The 22012-nt window shown below is 40.4% G+C and overlaps 1 protein-coding gene across 14 annotated transcripts in view; it reads right to left on the bottom strand.

Annotated features, from left to right (window-relative positions):
- MCTP2 (multiple C2 and transmembrane domain containing 2) overlaps positions 1-22012 on the bottom strand; it is a 128236-nt gene that overhangs the window by 4585 nt on the left and 101639 nt on the right. For all 14 annotated transcript variants that reach the window (XM_085588904.1, XM_085588905.1, XM_085588906.1 and 11 more), the window contains 4 exons: positions 17883-18005; positions 14984-15025; positions 4749-4858; positions 2309-2418 (listed from right to left, as the gene is read on the bottom strand). In XM_085588904.1, coding sequence (XP_085445030.1) covers positions 2309-2418; positions 4749-4858; positions 14984-15025; positions 17883-18005 — 385 coding nt within the window. The remainder of the gene's footprint in view (positions 1-2308; positions 2419-4748; positions 4859-14983; positions 15026-17882; positions 18006-22012) is intronic.

Raw genomic sequence — 22012 nt, 5'->3', positions numbered from 1 at the left:
AGGCAAACAAAATAATACAAGCCTTTTCTACTCCCTTCCTCTAAATTCGTTCAGGCAAGGTGAAAAAGGGAAAGGGAATTCACAAGTAAAAATTAGTGTGAAAACAGTGCCTCAGACTTAAAGCCACACACATGTTCCCTGTCACGTGGAATCACTCACAAGTGCTTCCTGGAGGAAGTAGAGGACATTATGGATAAAGGCATTTCTCTACTTTGGAGATCGTGGGCCGCCAACAATGTGGTGAAAAGAGATTGAAGCAAGAATTCATAGTGGGGGATACTACAGGGAGAATACACACACTGAAAACCAAGTGTGATGTTAAATCTGCTACCCTACATGACCAACTGGAAGGGTATGAAAGTAATTGGGAAAAAGACTTTTTTTCTTTCTATCCCTACAGAAAATTAAAGCTTCCCTTCCCCATCCCTCATGGCTTATCCCATTTTTGCAGAGCCACACTGGCCAAACTGCCCATATTATGATACTGTGGGACAATGTAAAGCCTTATTACAAGATTTACTTTAGTTTGATCTTTGTGTGAATAATTAGGCTTAACTGCAGAAATAGCAGTCCATCTCCACGGACTTAGTAAAGCTTCAGCTGGCAGAGGTGGTCCCTAGTCTGGACAGAAGATCCATGGGACTGTAATGTTCATTTTATTGTGAAGTTCATAAGGTCTTCTGGGTGAAGAAAATCAGCAAACCCATTTTAAAGAATAGCAAAAAAATTCAAATGTTGGTTGCCTCTGAGGATCATAATACAGCATTCAATTCCATCATGCCCCTGTACAAAATCTCATAGTGGTTTCCCTGAAAGTGATTTCAAATGTGCTGGCTGCTCCAGCCTTCTCCTCTCCCTGAAATGTACCTGCTTCACATTGGAGATGCAGCTTTTAAGCCATATACTTGTAGCAAAATGACAACACAATTTTCTGTGTACCTGATTTTTAAAAAACAGAAAATACCATAAGGTCTTTTGAGGCCCTGCCACAGGGTAGTTGTTTAACATGTATCATATTTGAAGGCCCTGTCACTCTAGATGATGTTGAACGGATGTATAGTTTTCATGTACTCGCCATGTCTTCCATACAAGAACAACAATATTTTGTTACTGAACTTTTTACTCCCAGCAATTTCTCCCCTTTCTTTTTGCCCTTTCTTTTGTTTGATTTAATCCTTTATTTCTTTGTTGCTGTTGCCCAAGAATGGCTGGTTTTTTAATGCCACCTTCTCATTCCCTCCCTTTTGCTACACCCAAGACAGCAGCTGATGGCTCAGCCCCAGGGGTGACGGGGGTCCCTACAAGGGTCCCTAAAACTCAGAGCTAGATCAGGGCTGAGATTATGCAGGTCAGTGAGGATTTATCTACACTATGTTCTCCACACCTTTCTACCTCAAGGCTGAGATAAAAGCTAGCACCCTAAATAAGACAGGAGGCCATTAGGAGATGTAGAAAGTGTTTGGCACCTGGAATCATAAAATTGTTTGGAGGATGTCTTAAAAGCCATCTCAATCCAGCCCCCTGCCACAGGCAGGACATCTTCCACTCGACCAGACTGTTCCAAGCCCTGTCCAACCAATCCTTGGATACTTCCAGGGATGGGGCTTCTCTGTGCACACTGTGACAGAGCCTCACCACCCTCACAAGAAATAATTTCTTCCTCATATCTAATCTAGACCTGCCCTCTTTGTGTTTAAAGCCAGTCCCCTTAGTCCTATGCCCTTGAATGCCATCTCCTGTGAAAAATGATCTCACATTTCTTCATAACACCACCAGGAAAGTTTTACTTTTTAAAAGCTCCTCTTTTAGTTCATTATGTATCTTCATACAAATACTTTCTGTACTTTCTGACCCATGACAAAAGGAGATGCTCAATGTTTCCCACTGGGCACAGCCTGTCCTGACTGCCAGGATACTCAGACCCAAAAGGCTCCCAGGGTCCAAATCTACATGGTCCAGCTCTGCAAACACATCTTGTCCACTTCCTACCATTTCCCAGCTGGAGGGTTCCAACACCAGGAATCTAATTACTTTCCTGCAGAAGAATAATAATACTGAAAGTAGCTTATCTAGGCTAATGTTCTTCTTGTGGTGCTGTTGGAAACTTATAAAGAACCCTAAGAAAAGCAAATTATCGGATAACCCGGGGGGGAAATGGTAATTTTAAGAAGTTCATAACATCTTTATTCACCACTAAGCAACAGCACTTGTTTGTCTGTGTAACAGGTCGTTTAAAGCTTGTTTGATTTCACTCTGTAGACGTATATTGTATTTATCTCATAGAAATGAGACACAGTGGAGTACTTACCCCAGATTAAAACAATGTACCTCAGTGGTATAAAATACAAAATAACTGTTGCTGCTGCCAGGACCAAGCAAGCCAGGACAGAGAGGAAAGGCACCGTCCAGTTGAATGTGCTGAAAGGAAAAAACACAATCCCTCTCAACATTTCTGTTCTTGGACACCGTCTGTGCTCTGCTACCCAATAATAATTTAATAACCCCTTTGCAGTGCTCAGTGCAGTCAGATATGCTGTAAATGGCAGGCCCTTTGGAAGGTGGATAAGTACATTCCTACATCTGGATGCTAGAATGACTGAGGAAGGTATCTGAGAGGCAGGTATCACAATAAGGAAAGAGAAGAGGAGCCCTGGGGAGCTCAGTGAAGTTGTCAGACATGTAAGTGAGTTGGTTTTTCGCATTTTTTGCTTCTTCTTCTATGTGTGGCACTTGTTGCACATCTCTGCTGGCCAGTCAGCTCTCTGTTATTGATGAGCAGATTATCTGATCTGGAGATGGGGCTGAGCCATCTCCACTGGGTCACAGTGGAGGTGACACGAGGTGTGTGTCCAGTGCACAACCCAGGCGTGGCAGGTAGCCAGAGTCAAACCCAGCAAATAACTTGCATTGGATTAATTGGGATGCCAAACTGTGAAAAAGCACTTCGACTAATTTCTCTGTATAACATTAGCACCATAGTATTCTATAAATATCTGTCTACATATATATACATTTTGTCCTGCATCTTTACATTTTCAGCAATTCTTTACTACACTGAGCATAGAAGGCTGGCTTGGATAAGCTGTAATAACCTAGCAGCAGCCCAAGCTTCTTCCAACAATCCACATTGGATTTTTCCCAAGAGGAGCACTCTTGAAAGGCTCAGTTACTACAGCATTTTAGACTTTGGGCACACTGTAGTGAAAAACAGGATTTTATTTCACTCAGACCTCTCTCATCTGCAAGCCAATGATGGACTGAAGGTGAGAAGACAGTGCTACCACATCTATGAAATGACTTTGTCCCCCTATGATGCTCTAAGACATAACCCTATGCCCTGCACCAAATGCTGAGACACCTGGACTACAAGGATGCCCATTAGTCCACAGGTGGATTTATGGATCTGGGCATCTCTGTTTCACACAATCTGCCTGCTAACTTCATCATATCACAATGATGGGGAGTAGGAAGAAGAGAGAATGAATCTGGACCACTTATCAGGCTATAAAACAAGACAAACTTCCCTTGACAGATAAAATTAATAGGACGCTTCAAGAATTACATTTAAGCTTCAATAGACGTATTAAATATTAAGTAAAAATAGGTGGGAGAGGACCCATCATTATCAATCAATGTAGCTTAAGTTAAAGCAAAAAAAAAAAATAGCAAAACAGCTCAATTGAGTTGAACTATGAAAACTCCCTGTGATTGTGTAACTGGAGTGACAGACGGAAACTGTAGCACAATTCAGTCTGTCACTTACAAAAAAAACTTTGATAGCAATTTTTTAATGGCACATCACTGCTGAGCTACAACAGAATCCTTCTGAAATTACATTGGGCATCCACATTAATACCCAACGTATTCTTTAAGACCATTGTTACCAAAATGAATACAAGAATTAATAGTGTTTAAGTGCTTTGAGTCTTCCTGCCATGCAGCTGGGCAGAACAGTGCCCTGTTCATGGACTGGAATACATCTTTGGGCCACTTCCACCCCAGCTGGGGTGTCCAGCATAGCACATGTGGTTGCTGTATTTTTAGCTTGAACCCAGCTCCTCATTAAAGTGAGGCTCGGTCACAAACCATCACTTTGTGTTCAAAACAGACAACAATATGGATCAATTAAGCTCCAACAAAGACTGAGTTATAAAAGGTCTGTGTGTGTTTGTGTGTGGGATTTTCTTTTTTTTTTTTTCAGGCTCTTCACCTCCCTCCTTTGTGAGGTCAGGAATACCCTCCCTTTGGGCTTCCTCGAGGCACCAGCAGGAAGCAGACAGCTCAAAATGGCAAAGACAGAAGAAGATCAATGTGTTGGCCAGGGACACAAGTGACTGGTAACCCCAAGAGCCAGGTCAGGATGGAGAGGGCGTGGGAAAGGCAACACTGACCATCAGTGCCCACTTTTTGTGGTGGCACTGCAAAGAAGTGCCTGATGCTTCTGGGACCACATCTTCAAGCAGTATCTGTGGCACCCATGACTCCCCACCCCATCACAAACAAGCAAGACCAGAAATTCAGGCAAATATGAAAGCTAAATTAGTAAGGAACACTGCTTCTCCTTTTCTCTATGCTCTGCAAAGATTTTCTGGAAAAAAAGACCAAGAGAAGAAGCAGTGGTGGCACTAGCCAGTTTATCCTGCTGCACCTTGCAGCCATTTTTGGAGCAAGACAATTATTTCACCTTCATCCTCCTGGTTCTGCTTCATTTCAAATCATGGTCAAGGAAGAAAAAATTATTTACTTACTTTTTAATCCTCTCTCCAAACGATGCTATTTCTTCCAGGATGCTTTGAACAGCTATGATGATCTCCTGGACCATGTGGATTCTCTCAATTAGCCCCTTTTTCTCAGATTCCTAATCAAAAGAAACCAGAAAACAAAAACTTTTAATAAATTGCTAGGGTGTTAAAATACACATGGTGAAGCTGAGATTTCCAGCACTGCTGATCCATCCATGACCTCAGGTATTTCACTGAAGGAAGGACAGAACAAACACCCTGGGTTTATCACACAGAACCAACATTATTTGTATAAATCCCTGTATTTTCTTCCTTTTCCTCAGCACATGGGCAGAGGTTTCTTCATCTTCTAACACAACTTGACTGCAGGATCTCAACCAGGATTTCACACAATTGGATGCCGAGGCACTGAGCACCCCTGGTGCAGAGTGCTAGCTGCTCAGTGCTCCTCAAGAACAAAAAATATTCTTGTGCAGAACTTCTAAATATCACATTTCTGAGTTTTGTAGGCCCCCCACAGCCATGCTGGTTTTTGTATATAAATTAGCAGCAAGATAGTGAATGCAATATTTTTTGAGCATTCTCTATATAGAGACTTATTCTTTTACTGGGAAAAAAAAAAAAAAGGATCAAAGGAAAAAATGTCATTTTCCTTTTGCAGCGGCCATCTCAACTTCATTTCTTACTGCTTATTTTAGGCAACAACATTACAGGACATTACTACACATGTGCAGAAATAAAAAGGAAGCACAGAATGAATTAAAAATCAAAATTACTTAAATCAGGCTTGAAAACCAGTATACAATTATCAGCATTCAGCATTTCTTTGCCAGCAATCTCACACACATACGGGCATGCAAATTGGCGTGGTTGCAGATATTCTCGCAAGAAATCAGCAAAACATTCACTTATTACAAAATGCAGAACCCTGGACACTGATTTTACATCACATTTTAGACACTTAAAAATCAGTCCAATTTAGGAAAAAAAAAATAAAACAACAAAAAGCAAGCCAACAAAAACATTTTAAGCTGTTTTAACCAATCTGTTCCCAAGGAAGGGAGATGATGGCAAAGAGCATTTTGTATCCCTGCTCTCCATGGCCCACACCAGTCAAGGTAGAGGAAATTGGTTGGCAATGAGCAAGGGCCAGAGATTTTTGCCTCAGCACTGCTGCAATTCTGCCTGTGTTGTCATCCACATTCCTCCTCCATGCAGGACAGGGACAGAGATTATTTAAAGTCACACAAGGCCACAGAGGTGAGGGCTCTTGCTCCAGCATTTTGGCACTACCATGCTGGGAGAGGGTTTGTATGGGGCTGAGACAGGGCACCACTCTGCAGAGGGTGCTGGAATAACCTGTGACCCATCCCAGGATGCTGAGAGGCAGGCATGGGAATACAGCCCTTACACCACTTCCAATTACTTGCTGCCCATTTCTCTTCCCAGCAATTTTTGAGTTTAAAAAGCCAGCCAAAACCACCATGGAGTTATCAAGCTCCAGACATTTGAATATTTGCCTTTAGGTTGCAAGTCAGTGCACAATGAATAGAAGCAGCATTTTAAATAATCACACATTTGGGTGTGAAAATGAGTATTTTTACATTAATAAAACAACCAACAAAAATTAAACCCTTGGGGTGTGAAATAACCCCATAACAAAATAAATAAATAAATAGTCAGTTTATGTGAAAATAGCACCAAAAAGTCATTTTCACACAGCTCCAGTTATAATCTCGTTAGGCTCAAATGTAAATGACACATTGAAATTATATTTAACTATTTCCTCACTGGAATGGCACAAAGTCCTTTAGCCATAGCTGGCTTTTTTCCCACCAAACTTGCAAGCAGAAGTTGAGGAGCAGCTCATGGAAAACCAGACAGTGGGAATTTCATTCTGTCCAAATTCAGGCAGAGGGGTAAGGAAACCACTTAAATAAAGTGATATTGCAGGGCAAGCCTGCTCTTGCTGCCCAGAGCTGCAAGGCAGATCATCTGCCAGCTCTGCCTGCATCATGCTGACTTCATTTACACGTCCTCGATGGAGCTCAGAGATGTGGTGATAACACAGTTTAACCAACACAACACAACACAACTCCTGCTGCAGCCACGAAGCAGAGCCAGAAATTAAACCAGAAACTGCCAGTCCCTAAGTTACCACAAGTGCACGCCCATGCTCACCTGGCTGCATGCTAAAATCACCCCTGGACAACAATGCTTTCAATTTCTGATGCAAAATATGGCCAACCAATGCAAAGACAGAGACAAACTGGGATTAGAAAACCTTGTAAATAAAACCAGTTATTCAAGAGGAAAAATAGGCTGCATCTCTCTGTATGTACAATGGGCATAATTGTTTGAAAGTCCTGGGAATTTGTCAATGTCATTTCTTGGTTATTGTTGTTTAGTTCTGGAAACCTGAAGTCTAAACACATGGACAGGATTATTAGGTCACTGGTTAAGCAACAGAGAAGCAGACAAATGAAGTACAACAAATGGGATTTTCCAAATTATTTAGGTTTTGGAGTGTTGTTTATGCTGTGTGAAGCCAGCACCTCAGAAAACACTGTCAGAAGCAGTAAGAGTCCATCAGGATGACAGCCTGGGCCCTATTTATTAGGAAATGGGCAACTGTCATAAAGAGAGTTGTATTTGGACCTGCCATGTGTCGTTGTGGGGTTTTTTACATGGAAAATGTAAAGAAAGAATCCAAAATACGTCTTCCACTAAACACACTTCCTCATCCATGCCAGGTCCCACCACCCAGACAATTATTCTCCATCCTCTCCAGGTGTCATGCCTTTCTGATTTCTTCTGGACTCCATGTATCATACTGCTTGAAAACTGGATTTGGATACCAATAGTTTAAGATCGCAGCTCAGAAGCTTTTGCATGAATTGAAAACAAAATATCGTGCCTGTTTCTGGCATTATTTCCCTAAAACCAGTTGTGATAACTTCCATTAATTCAAGGCCTTTGTCTCCTTTTTTTCTTAGCTGATTACAGCACTGTGGGTGGACCAAAACTAGTCTTCAGCCTCTGGGAAAGAATTAACTCCATCAAAATGAATTTACAACTGAGAATTAATTATATAATCAGTGTGTTACTTCAACTCTTCCTTGCATATTTTGATTTAAGAATCCTTCATTTCTACATTAATTGCCTGAACAAAATCACAAAAGGGGGTTTACAAAAGATTAAGCATGTCAGGGGAGGCGGGGAAAAAACCCAACACCAAGCAAGACCCAGCAATTTCAGAAATTAAGTTTTTTATCTCCAGCTGACATACATCAACTTGAACTCAGAAATGAAGACATCAAATCTCTGCTGTACTGCAAGATTCTCCTAGATTTTTCTATTTCTCAAATATGTAACAGTTAAACAGGACATATAAACACACTTAAAGAGCTACCACAGCTCTGGGATCTCCCTTCCCCAGAAGGAACTTATGCTGCTCTGAGACATTCAGGGTCAGTTGCAAAAGAAACCTTCACACAACCACAGCATGGAGGGGCTTCCAACGCTGAAGACTTTAAAGGAGTGGGAGTATGGGGCAGACCAGGACAGGACGTCCCCAGCACTCACACAGCAATTCACAATGGGTGAGCTGCAGCAGTCAGAGCTGGTCTTGCAAGGGAAAATCCTAAGAGTTATGGGGGAAGACACTGAAGGCAAAATTCTTCACTCATCTGCTCTGGAACAAAGGCCAAATGCCACCCATTAGTGCTTCTTCTCCAGCCAAGCATCCATTACTGAATTCAAAGCTTGGATGGTGGAGATCCCCTAACTTCTTTTGATCATTTGTTTCAATGATTAATAGCTTTCATCTTTACAGAAAGCTGTTTCCTATTTTTTAAATCTATCCTTCAAATATTTTTTCCTCTGGATACATCCAAAACAGCAAGCAACATTCCAAATGCACAGACAATTTTTGCTGTTGTTCTCTAAGTGTATTTCTGATGTATATTGCAAGTATCATATGCACACAAGGCTGGAAGCCATGGGTAAGTTCTACATAATACTTGCTCACTTGGATTTCATAGAAAACACTTGCAGAGAAAAATCTTGCATGCAAGTTTCAAACAAGTGGTATTCATCAGCAGATTTCTGGCATGCCAAGGGAAACTCAATATATAAAGCTGAGGAACACTTGGGGGCAAAGATGAGGAAAAGGGGAGGAGAAAACATAAATATGGATTAATGAAAAGGAGGAAGAAAACAGGATACAGGCAGCTCAGTCAGGAATGAAAATCCTGAATCTCTTCAGGGATTGGAAGAATTAGTCTGCCTAGCCCTGGGCTGGCCTAACTTTCAGGATTAGCTTTCTTACAGTAGCTGTCTCATTATGCTACTGCTGCTACAAGCACATTAGGGTGATGTTTTACCAGGATTTATCTAATGTACCAGTTATTAATTCTTCAGTGTATTAGCAACAAACAAGATTGATGGAAAGGGAAAAGAAAGGAAAATAGCTCAGGCATGCATTCTTTTTTGCTCCACTATTATTCTGCTTAAAAAAAAAAAAAAAAACAACAAAAAACATGCTGTAGTTATTTAAGGAAAAGCAGAGTTAGGCAAAGTTGGATTTCATTTGCAACTTGCTCTCTGCTGGACTACAAAACTCAGACCTTACCGGTGTCCAGCAAAAGCTGTGCCAAAAAACATCTTAGGGCCAAAACACTTGTCCATTAAGAACTTCTGACACCAAAAGGATTTTATTGGGTATAAACAGCAGCCCACTGGCCTCTATTGTCAGCAGGGAACCCTCCACTGACACTCCAGTCTAGCAGCAGAAAGAAGCTCCTGTGGGAGGTGGCAGCCATGGAGTGACAGACAGAGTCTTGGTAGCTAAAATGAAATGAATTCCAGGCAGAGCTTTGCAAACAGTCACCACAGCAACCTTGAACTGGCTCCTGCCTTTGGTGGGAGCCAAAGGCTGCTGAGAGGAGCCCAGCAATCTTCCTTGCTGAGTCGCTGCCCTGCCCTGAGCTGCAGAGTCTGCTCGGGTGCAGGAGAGCTCCAGGCACTTCCAGGAGGATGGACACGCCGAGGGGACGGCTGCCAAACTCTGAGCAACTGCCTCGTGCAGTCCTGAAACTGTGCATCACAGGATCTTTTTGTTTATTAACACCACGCTGCAAATGTGCCTGCCTGTGGAAATTTAGCGAATCTGAGTGTACTTGAAATAATTACCAAATAGAGGAAATGCAACACATACAGGTCAATTTATGCTCTCAGTTAAAAAAGGTGTGAAATCTGGAATAATTCCACCAGAGCCAATAGAATCACTTCAGACTGGTATGAAGGAGAGCAGCATCAGTCTTAAAAGGACACATTTGGAAAGCAATAGCACATCATCCTACAGCTCAGGCTGGGGAACATTCCCTGAAGGGCCAAGATGACCACTCCATGCCTTGTCCAGCACTTTCTCTGCCTGCATTAGACGAATTTCATCCGTTCACAAAGGACCAGCAAAAGTCTCCTAAGCCAAGCCCAAGAAAAACCTTATGTGAAAAACCCTAGCTCACAATTCAGTTTCTTTCTCTATGCACAGGCATGAAATGCAGGGGGCTTAAGAAGCATTTTCTGTACATGCTCACATTTTCATAGGTGTGTAAAGTAACCCAAAGTGCACTGGTATTGCCACAAGTTTTCAAGCATCACAACAAAATAAAACACAATTCAGGTGAGGAACGCATGCTTAAGAAGCAACAAGAATCAATCCTGAATGGAGATAAAAAGTCATCAGTCATCTTTGATTTAAAAACCAGAAAGGGAAAGAAAATTAATTTTGTCAAAATAAATGTTTTCTCCTGGAAACACATGAGACTTAAGAACAATCACATCGTTATTAGACTTAAAACTACTGGATCATCATCTATAATCTAGGTAATGATCTTCAGCAATTTGGGGTACAGGAGAAGGAGGTATCTATTCATATATTCATATATCTGGCCAATCCAAAATAACAACAATTTAAATAGTTGGAATTTTTAAGGGAGGAGAACTCCCTGAGGCTCATCTGCTAGGTCCAGTGACCTGCCTAGTGCTACTTAATATTTCTCCAGAGATTTAGAGAAATTGCAGTGTTGGCTTTTACCTACATTTAGGTAGGTAATTCTCTTTAAGAGGGAGAATTCTGGAGTGCCATAGGGCTGCTAAGGTTTCTCTGTGTTTCTCTGTGAGGATATCTAAAAGTCCTCTGCAAGAACCTCCTTTCAACCACGCATAAATCTATAAATGAGTGGCTCCTGGCACTGATATAAGAACTGTGCCAATTTATGGGATGCCTACAGATAAGACCAGCCCTAGACAATGCTGCTGTGCAAATAAGATTTAACAAGAGTCCAAGAAACTTCCAGTTCCTTGTACAAAGAAAGCTCCCAGGAAAAGAGCAAAGCAAAACCAAAGCAACCCCTGGGTCTTCCTGCCAATAGTTTTGTGGAGGACATGGATGCTCCTTGTCAGTCTGAACATACCCTGTGTATAATGGGGCATTTTCAAGTCCTTACCATCATTTCTCTTCAGCAATCTTAATGGGGGATGTTGAAATATTATATTGCAATTGTTGTATTGAAGAGAAAAAGAAAAAACTAATGAAATTATTTATACTTCCAGGGAAGAAAACAATGAGATGATATTGTCTTGAATGACCTTTCCTAAGTATGGGGATATAGCATCTTACACAATAGACTCTTGGTTCATGTTTCAATTACTGACCTTTACTGCGGAGAAAATTAATGCAATTTTCATCGTAATCCACCCGTACAAATAAGATCCATACGGAAGGTTTCCACATGCTGAATCTAACTCAAATGGAAAATGTCAGCTCTTTGCTACTGGATGAATTTGACTTTAATTTGTTCGGCTGAAGTCTTTTTGAATTGTGTTCATAAAATTTGTATATCTTCAGTACCAATTTTTGACAGAGAATTTCCTACATTAAAGACATTGAATTTTTATTCTTTGGTGATTTTTTGCAAATTCCTTCTTTTTTTTTTCCCAATACATGAGACTCTAAACATTTCTTGGAAGTTGCCAAATAACTTGGCTTAAAGCCACAGGATCATTTGATTCTTCCCTGTTACATTGCACGAGCCAAACAGGACTACACTGTCTCACCACAGGACAAAAAACTCTTAAAAAAAACCCTAAAAGACCAACAAAAAACCCTACACATGAATTGTTGTTGATTTAGATTTGTCTCTGATTTTCTTTTTGAATCAAAAGAAAATAGTAGTAAATTAAGCTTTGTCTGTGGTGGAGGTGTAAACTTTTATTCAGACAATGGAGAAGACTCCAAGGCTCTTTTCAGTCAGATTGTGCCATGACATAATCTGTCACAGGGTAACTGTCTGCTCTTGAAACTCTACAGTCATTATCAGAAATGAGAAAAAAAAAAAAAAATAGAAATGGTCAACAATCAGACAGCTTCAACTGAGTTGCATGCAGCTTGTCTATACCTTCCTACTGGCAGACCAAAGATGCTCCAGTGATGTAATTTTAAAACAATCTCTCCTCAGCCTGACAGAGCCCAGAGCTGACAGGACACAGCCTGAACTCCGTGTCCAAGATGGCACAAATCCGAGAAGGCATTTATCCATGGAAGAGCTGTTGCCAAAGGGACAGAGCACTGCTATCTTTTACAGCCCTCCGTGCTGGTATGTGGGGAGGGCAGAGTGGGAGAGGATGGGGGAGGCAGCAATTAAGCCCTGTCATTTAAGACAGATAGTCTAGGTGGAGGGAGTTAATCTGCTCTTGGGTTTTTGAACTAAGTGTCTGTGTATTTATAATTTGTAAACAGTTCATCTCTTCGAGGGTGTGTTACAATTCCCAGAAGCACGGTCTGTTATGTCTAACAGGCAGCAGAACCCAGAAGGGCTCTGTGTGCAAGTATTTTGATACAGCAGGATGACAGGAAACAGAAACAGTGACCTCGTACCACAACCCAACTAGCAGATTTCAACTTTGGGAGCTCTTGTATTAGGGAGGAAAAAAAAATACACAGACTTCTTTTTAAAGTAGACTTGTCTGTTTAAATGTTGACATTGCCATGAGATAGTGTCATAAAATTACATTTTTCTTACACTCCCCAGAGAGCACTGGCCACCCTCAGACTTGGAAAAGTGTCTTAGAATGTACTTAATGTAATTAAAGATGTACCTAATGTACTTAAAGATGCAAGTCATGGGAGTGCAAGCGTGGCCCATCACTGCTGCACACAAGGGGGTACACACAAGGCACAGGAAACATTAAGGCAATTCTGCACAGCACTGGCCATGGGACAAATGTAGGGGCTGGCAATTGTCTCTTCTGGCAACCCTCTGCCAGAATTCCATCCATAACAACTGTAATGCTGGGATGTAAAGTGTTATCTTCATGAGAAAGCCTGCTGGGGGTATCTGCTGTGAGAGGCTTTAGCCAGTGCTAGCAGCTTTCTGTGTCAGAGTCCTGGAGTGAGTGTGGAATGGAGAGAGAGGCATCCCATTACAAAATGGTAGGGCCAAACCATCAGCAGCTCAACACTGACTCCCAGGAGTTTTACCAAACCTGCACGTTTTGTTAAAATAAACCAAAAAAGGGAATGACAGTGAAGCTGTTTGGGGGGGAGACAAAAACCCACATTGAAGTGACCCAGCTGTATTTGTACAGAGAGAACCGAGTCACTGGATTTAAATGTAGGGTAAATGTAACCTAGAATATCTTAGCAGCAATGAATCTATTGCACACAGGAAACAGAGTATTTGATACCTATTCAATACAATCCCTTTTCCCACCTCAGCAATTGCAAGGGAAAAAATAGGAGTATTAAAATAGAAAAAAAGTAAATGGGATTGTTCCAGTTAATAAATTGCACCTTTAGGCATCACACAAATAATATTTGCAAGTGTCTAGAACCAAGTGCCCACTAAATAGAAATTATTGACTTCTACAGATACACAGTATTCTTTTGAAAAAGATGAAACTTTCATTTAGCAGCTTCTGATGAGTTTCAGATATTGGTCCATTCAGCTGACAAATTTTATGATGCAAGGAATAAATTATAAATGAGAACATTTAAACAACTACTGTGTGTTACAAGAAACCTGTAATTCAGCTGGATTGCCTAAACTTCACTTTGTAACTTTGATGGATTTCTGGTTGCTCATTAAAATATAAGCACAGCAAAAGAGTAAGTTGAATTTAAATCATTATTCCCATCAATTAGTCTGCTGAGCTTCAATCCTAGGGTCTGTGACTGAGAAGAGTTAAGGTGCACTTGCTAGCTGCATTATTGATTTGGTTCTTAATGATCAACAATTTCACTGTAGCATTTTTTAGAACATAGAATATTCAAGAAGAGTCTTATTAACTTAGTATGCAATTTGAAAGTTTCACATCCCCTCATGAACATTTTCTTCCTAACAGCTAATGTTCCTTTGCATGCTGTTGCTCGTTAAATAATTCCTCACCTTTTAGCTTTAAAGTATTTATAGATTATCAGATCCTCCTTCACTTACTTATGTTTTTTCAAGCTGTATACATTAAGTTCTCTTAATCTTTCTTCATATGTCATGCCCTCTAATCCTTTTATCATTTGTCACTGTGGTTTGATAAACTTGGAAAAAAATCCAATGAATTTTTCAGAGTGAGAAGAATGAGTAAGTATGTTCCAATAAAATAAATAACAGACTTTGCCAATTCCAATTCTTTCCACATTTCAGCTGCTGAACTAAAACTGCTTTTTTTCCCAGGCTCTGAAAGAAATGTTGAGAAAATTCTAACCAGCCCTCCACAAATCACACCAGTTCTGGCCTACTGAAGTGGAAATGCCATATTGTTTGGGGAAAGCCATTAGTAGGGAATGTCAACCAGCAGCGAGGTGGGACTACACATCCTTGTGTAGATGTTTGTACCTCGTCCTCCACACACACCCCTGCAGAAGCACATTCATGAGCGTGTGCCCACTGCAAGGCCAGGCACAACCTGGGGCTGCTCAGAGTCAGTTCTTGTTCAGGTGTCACACAGGTGAGACTGGGATGTCACACAGGTGAGACTGGGATGTCACACACAGGTACTGCCACTGTGGGACGTGACACGAACCAACCCCTTCCTACTTTCAAATCTGCCAAGCAGCAAACTGCTGACAACTGTTTTCCCAGTTAACACAGACAATAACTGAAGATTTTGGAGAGATTATTTGTTTGTGTTCTCCCAATTTCCCTCTGATTCTAGCCAACACAACTGTGAGATATGCTCACCTTATCATCTTCATCCTCGTCTTCATCCAAGCCCATAAGCTCCTGCAGAAGCAGATGTCCATATTACAAAACACAACACTTATTTTTTTAGTGACAGGCAATGTTCAAAAAGCTTATGATACTCCCACAAAGTTTCACTATACAATTTTCTCCCACTTCTATTGAAAGTCATTTAAAAACCCCACCACTTTCTCCTTTCCAAAACAGTGTTTTATATTCAAGGACCTTTCTTTTTTGTGGTATTCTGAACAAAGCATGCAATACCCTATACAAATTTTAAGTCTAAATAAAGCATTAGTGGCTGTGTCCAGTATTCTGAAGGCGACAGCCTTTCAAACACATTGCCAACTTTTACTATCTGTAAACAGCTTTGTTCTCAGTCTTGCAAATGAACCAACTGGTATGTCAAGGCTGAGGACTCTATACTCAACTTGTTCCATCTCCACTGCCACAATGACTGTTCCCTCCCTTTAGGGCCATTACTGAAACATTAGACCTTAGAAAACACATTAGTATGAACATAATCAATCTCACATAGAATCCCAGTCAGATTTCTATGCAGCATTATTTCCTCCCTTTAACTTCTGTGCTGACAGGTAGGACAGAAAACAAAAGACTTGGCGAAGGCTTGGAATTAGGAGCACTTGGCTTTCAATTCAGGTATTTAATAAACTGAGCCTTTAACAGGGTCCTCCAGGTTTTTTTCTTGGTTATTTAATAGCTACATTTGAATCTGTGTACTACAAGTTTAAATACAGCAGACATGCAAAGAATGTGAAGAATCACAATAAAAAGATGTTTTGAATTTAGGGTTTCTTAGGGGGTTGGGTGTTTCTCTTTTGGGGTTTTTAAATTTCTTTTTTTTTTTTTTTTTTTCCTCTGAATAGCAGTTTCATCTAGCACATAAAAGGTACTGGGAGTTCAGATAGCCAGATTTATTCTTTGGCTCTTTGGAATACCCTGAGCAGCTGAATTAACACTGATCATGGTTTAAATTTCTATAGAAGCTTCCCATCTGTAAATCATAAAACATTTTACCAATATTCACAAATTTAGCCTCCTGGCAAGTGGATCAGGAGTACAAGGTTAATACTGTTATTCACATTTTATAGCACAGAAATCAGAGAGAATTTGAGGTTCACTTTTGCAAAGACTCTTGCATTCCTCTGTATACACAAAATGTGTGTCCTGGCACACAAAAACCAAAGGCAGTGAATATCCAGCCAAGGCCTGAAGAAGCAAAAAACAAATAAATGACTGTGTAAAAAGCATTGGTATTCTGAAGAAAACCTTTTCTCATCTGCAGGACAGATGTGACTGGGGCTAACACCTGATTGTCTATTTTTGACCTACAGATGGTTAGAATCATAGACACACATAAAAAAGGAATCAGGTAATATTAAAGGCACTCTTTGACTACTTGTTCCATATGATCCCAATCCTGCAAAGCACTTTGGCAGACGTGTGATTTTGCTTATGCAAAATGCACCCCTGAATTTCATGGCATGGCACTGCTTACAGGAAAAGAGCCAAATTCCTGACAGACCTTTCTTTAGTTTTACCACAATTAGCTGTATTTTTAGAAATAGCCTTTTAGCAGTGTCCATCTAAATGATGCTCTGCTCAATTTTTCTGTCTCATGTGAGACTCTCTTCACCTGAACATGCAACAAACTCGCCACAGGATGAGGGAAGGGGCTGGAAGGTAATCTCTGTGGGGTTTTTTTTGGTTTTTTTTTTTTTTTTGGTAGGTTATTATTGTTATTTTTTACTGCCTTTTGTATTAAAAACAAAAACATCTGTTTGCCTGGGATTCTCCCACATGGGAAGTTCTGCTGTTCTTGATGAAATCAAGTAGTCACTGAAGACACACAGTATCTTTCTGCATTATTCTGGACTTGGCTGAAACTGAAGAAAGGCATTTATTTTACCATGTTTTCAAATGAAGTATCCCCTGGTCTGGATAATGCAACTTCTCCTGTTTTCTAAGAACCTTTCCACTTGGGAGTAGATGAAAACAAAACCAGGAGCAAATTTTCACACTGAAACTAAGAAACCAGCCATTGAATTCTTTAATTCTAGGATATTATGCCTTTGGGTCAAATCTACTTGACGCATTCAGGTAAAGGTATTCTTCATGGTCAATTATCAACATCAATTATATTTTAATCAAAAGTTAGAAGGAAGCTTTCCTTTGACTTCGATTTCATTACTGCATTTATTTCACTTTTATAAACAGAATATTATGGATATTCATTAATTTACTCTCCTTCCCAGCTCTAATTACCATTGTTAAAGACAGTGGTCAACATCAAAGAATCATTTCATACCCCAACAGTAGCACTTTCTCACACTTGGTGATTATTTCTGTGTTCAAACCTTTCTTTCTCCCAAGTTAAAAACCAAAGCCTACATTTCTGGAGGAACAAAAAACCCATTTGTCTTTTAAGAGCTGAGGACGGGAAAGACGAATAAAAGCTTCTTAAGACCTCAGATCACAGGACAAGTTTTAAAAGAACTACATCCTCTTTTGGATTCTATTGACTTTCCTCTTGTGTGAAACATGAATCATTAGTGTATGCAGAGTGCAATGGCAGGAAGGGAATGGCTTTTAGGAACTTGCTGCTTTGCAAACCTTTTTTAATTCAACTTTAAAAAGTTTGTAGTTATTTAGAAAGTGAAATCCACCTCCACTCTCATCTTCTTCTCCTACTACTCTGAATGGTTTATTGCTTTAATTGAATAATGAAAATTGAGAGGGTTGAGGTTTCTTTTCAGTAACTTTGAAACAAAAGCGTTGTTTAGCTACACAACCAACTTAACACCGTTAGAACGCGTGACACTTTGCTTGGGGCAAACCGGGGCTGCCAGAAATGTTACTCCACTTCCACTCTACTTGCCTGGGCATCCTGGGCATTGTTGACCTTCCCTGTTTTGATGAGGGAGAAGTTGTATGCAAAGAGCACCAGCAAAGCCAGGGGCACCATATACAGCTCCACGGTCCAGACGGTGACAACAAATACCTGGGAGAATACAGACAAGTGTGGAAAGAGACAGACACGTAAGAAAGGCTGTCAGTCACGACCACTCTGCACATTCCTCCTTGAATCTCTGCTAACCTCACTCAGATAATTATTATTATTGTTGTTGTTGCTGCTATTTTGGCAAAGAAATCTGCTCCCTCTGTTCTCTGTGAGTTCATTAGGCTGCTGCTCGTTGGCTTCTCCTCCTCTGTACCTGGGGAAGGAGAAACCATGAACACGAGGTCAGCCCAAGGCTTCTCCACTCTGTCCTGGGACCCCTCCAGCGTGAAAGCCTTTTGTCCTCAGTGCTGGTGTACAACAGATGCATTTAGAGATGCTCCACTCATCAAATTCTAGCTGCCAGGGGGTCTTTCCCAGGTCTTTCCCAGGCTAGGGAAGAGAATTTTCCTCTTGTGCAACAGGAGCCATGGAGCTCCCTTGTCATTCCACAGGGGATGATCAGCAAATGCATCTTCACCATTAATCCACCTATCCTCTTGGCACAGCAGCACAGAGAAAGGACTGTCACCTTGCAGGAGGCAAAGCCTTAGCCTGCACATGATTCATTGTTTTGGAAAGGGATCCAGTCAGTCCAGTCTCCATTCTCATACTCTTACCATTTTTCAGCACAGCATATTCTGATTTCAGTGATTATTTGGAGTCTCTTTTCCTAAAAACCAGTATGAGTCTGTGTGTTTGGACTGGTATCTGACAAAACCCACTAGAAGCAAAACCAGAAGCCAAACTGGAACTGAAAAACACACAAGTAAAATAATAGGGATCTATAAAGCACATAGGATTTTTCAAAAAATTTGCATCAAGCCAAACTGCAATCCTATCTTACAAGTACCAACAACACCTGAACAGACTGCAAACTTGGAGGGGTTGGCAATGCAAAGTTAATAAACTAAATCCAGAACTGCCATAAAATGTATGTTGTGATCCTATTTCCTTTTCTACTCATACATAGTGTTTCCAGAAGAACTGCCTAATGCTGGTAGCAACCTGAAGCTATTTTAAGCAATCTCCTTCAAAGACAAAGCACAAACATATTTTTCTGATTTTTCTTTCCCCAGAAGAAACTGGTTTGATCAGAAACAACATCACATTTTTGGAATAATACAGGTAAATGGAATTGAGTCAGATCTAGTAGAAGTATCTCAAACAACAACAAAGGGAAAACTCTATGGGTGATGAGGAAACTAAATCTCTACCTCCCCTCATCCTTGGCCTGCCAAATACTACATATAAAGACAATGCTGGCAGTTGTAGAATGGGATATTTATGGCAATGTATTTTGTGTTATGGACCTGAAAGTGTAACCACACTGTACCAAAGAAACACTTCCCATTGCATTCAGCAGTGTGAGAATTTACACCCCCACAAGACAGCAGCTGTTTTAACTTTTTAAACAAAAAGACTTGTCTGACATCAGACAAATGGCCAGTTAATACCTACCATGGGCCAAACATAAACCAAGAAACAATGCCTGTATCCATAACCTTGCCCAAACAGCACTTGCATTTTCTGGAGTGCACCTGATTTCATGTTAGCTGTTGCTATGCAAGGAATTAGACTGTCATCCTGTTCTTGGCATTTGTTGGCCTGTAAAGCAATCTTCAAGATATATTCATTTATAAAATGGGCTGACATCCAGGAAATATATCCCCATGGTATTGATTTGCAGCACAGGAATGTAGAAGATGATTTGGGTTTGGGGTTTTTTTTCCCTTTTTTGATCCTGTTGTTTGACATACTAAAAAATTAGAAGTAATAATGATTCACACAGACACATTTCATATGTAAGCAAGGCAACAGAAACACATGAATCCAGGCCTAGAACTGGTACTTGATTTGTCTTATAGGAGTCTTGCATAACTTTAGCTAATAAAACCTTCAATAATTTTGATATTCACAGTTAAAACATCCCCCATAAATGAAAAGCTGTAACCTGAACAAGTTCATCTGAAGCTATTCCAAGTCCCTTGGATGAATATATACTTGAATATATATAAATATATAAGACAAAGTGAAGGTGATAACAGCTTCTGTCCTACCCTAATTTTTACTTCGAAGAACAAGGAACTGTCATTGTACATATCTCCACAGGTATCCTTCTCAGGCACACACAGATTAAAAAAAAAAGACATACATATAAACATACATCCAATCCTTCCATAAATTCTTTTAATAGAATATTCGTTCAAAACATTTGCTTCAGCCCATGGGAATGGGTTGCATTTGCAACCTCCCTGGGGAAGGAGCAAACTCAGTCTTCTCTTGATGCAGCAAAAAGACCCCACCAGCAGCCAGCCAGGCAAAGTCCTACAAGGACTCAATGAAGCTCTTGAAGAACCTCTCTTCATTCACTCAATTGCAGGACTTGACCCAATTTTAGTGCATCTGTCACCATCCTATGTGAACATCACCCTGCTCAGCTGCAAGTGCAACACAACCTTGCAATCACAGGTCATTCAGGCAAGCTACAAAGTCAAGACCTTGGTGATTTTAGATCTTACAGTACATTCTGTGTATTATTAAGTTTCAGACCTCAAATAAAACTTCATTACAAAATCTCACTGTAGGCTCAATGGGTAGCTGAGGCATGCTGCATCCTCCTTTCTAATGCTGACTGGGTAATCAGCTGCTGAGTTATAACTCCGACAGTGAGGCTTTGATAGAGCTCCCACATCTCCTTAACAAGAGCTGCTTTGCTGCCATTGCCACAGTACAGGGAACTTTCATTACTGTGACACGACACAGACACAAGACAAATTGATTTAGCTATTCAGAAATTATTTAGCCTCGGAGGTATGGGAAATGATTGCTGTGAACATACAGTACATAATAAAAGTTCAGAGTGTGTTTATAGAGCGAATAGAAATATTTCTGCTCTTCTAACAGCCTTTTGAGTAGTTCTGCAGCATCAGTTTTCAAAGCAGACCCCAAGCAGGCCCATGTCCTGTTTTATCAACTTTCAGGCAGCTCCCTGACACTGACCACAGCACCAGCAGCCCTGTGACACAGATACCCACTCCCCAAATGACAAAGCCCTCAATCATGCATGTTTTTACTCTCTCAGCAGAGATACTTTATGCCTGGGCAAAGGTCTTAAATTATGCTCCCTTCATTATTTTCTTATCAATATTTTTGTGCCAGAACTCAAGAATGCTTCAGCTGCTGATGTAAATAATGGCTAATGTAAGGAAGAGTATCTTCTTGATTTTTTGTCATCCCCAGTCTGTTTTTGCCTGGTCCATAAACTAGAAAGAGAATGCATTAACAGATTCAGATCACTTTCCCAGTGCCACAGAAGTCAGGGACAGAAACCATGGCCCTGCTTCAAATGATCCAGTTTCAACAAACCATTCCTTTTTTCAATGTTTCTTGTTGTTAGACCAAGTTCTGTCAGACACAATGCATTACATTAATTGCTACTTTTTCTGCTGAGCTACACAGTGTTCATGGGAGAAGTTAAAAGCACAGCAGCCAATTTCTAAACTAAGAATTAAAGTAGTAGAAACGAGTTTTCTACACTACTCCTTTCAATGCAATTTGAGAGTATAAAAGCCTATTATAGAAGTGAGCACTTTAATTCACAGCATTCTAAAACAATGATCAAAATAGAAACAGGAATGGGATAGACGTATCTTGAGGGAAAAAAAAAAAAGAGCTCTTGAAACTAATATTTAGACTAGAGCTCTACCTAGAATACAACAGCAATATCACAGCCTTGGAGAAAGGACCACTTGATTTCAGCTGATTAATGTGTTGCTATTTCAAAGGGCCTAATAACTACAAGTTAAAGCTCTGGAGGTTTGGGAGCCGTTTCATCTGAAAATCATTGAAGAGGGGTCCAACTGTTCCTGTCAAGAAGCATGGAGTTTGAACAACCATGAGAGTGGCCCTTTTGACAGCAGTACAAAAGATGAGAGAAGGCAGTCTCAACTGAAAGTAAAAACAAACCCTTAGAAACACGTTTCAAATCTGGTTTTTCTGCCGCTCTG

Source organism: Lonchura striata, chromosome 10, assembly GCF_050655825.1.
Source record: "Lonchura striata isolate lonStrDom1 chromosome 10, ASM5065582v1, whole genome shotgun sequence".
NCBI classification, from domain to species: Eukaryota; Metazoa; Chordata; class Aves; order Passeriformes; family Estrildidae; genus Lonchura; species Lonchura striata.
This window is presented reverse-complemented; position numbering and strand designations above follow the sequence as displayed.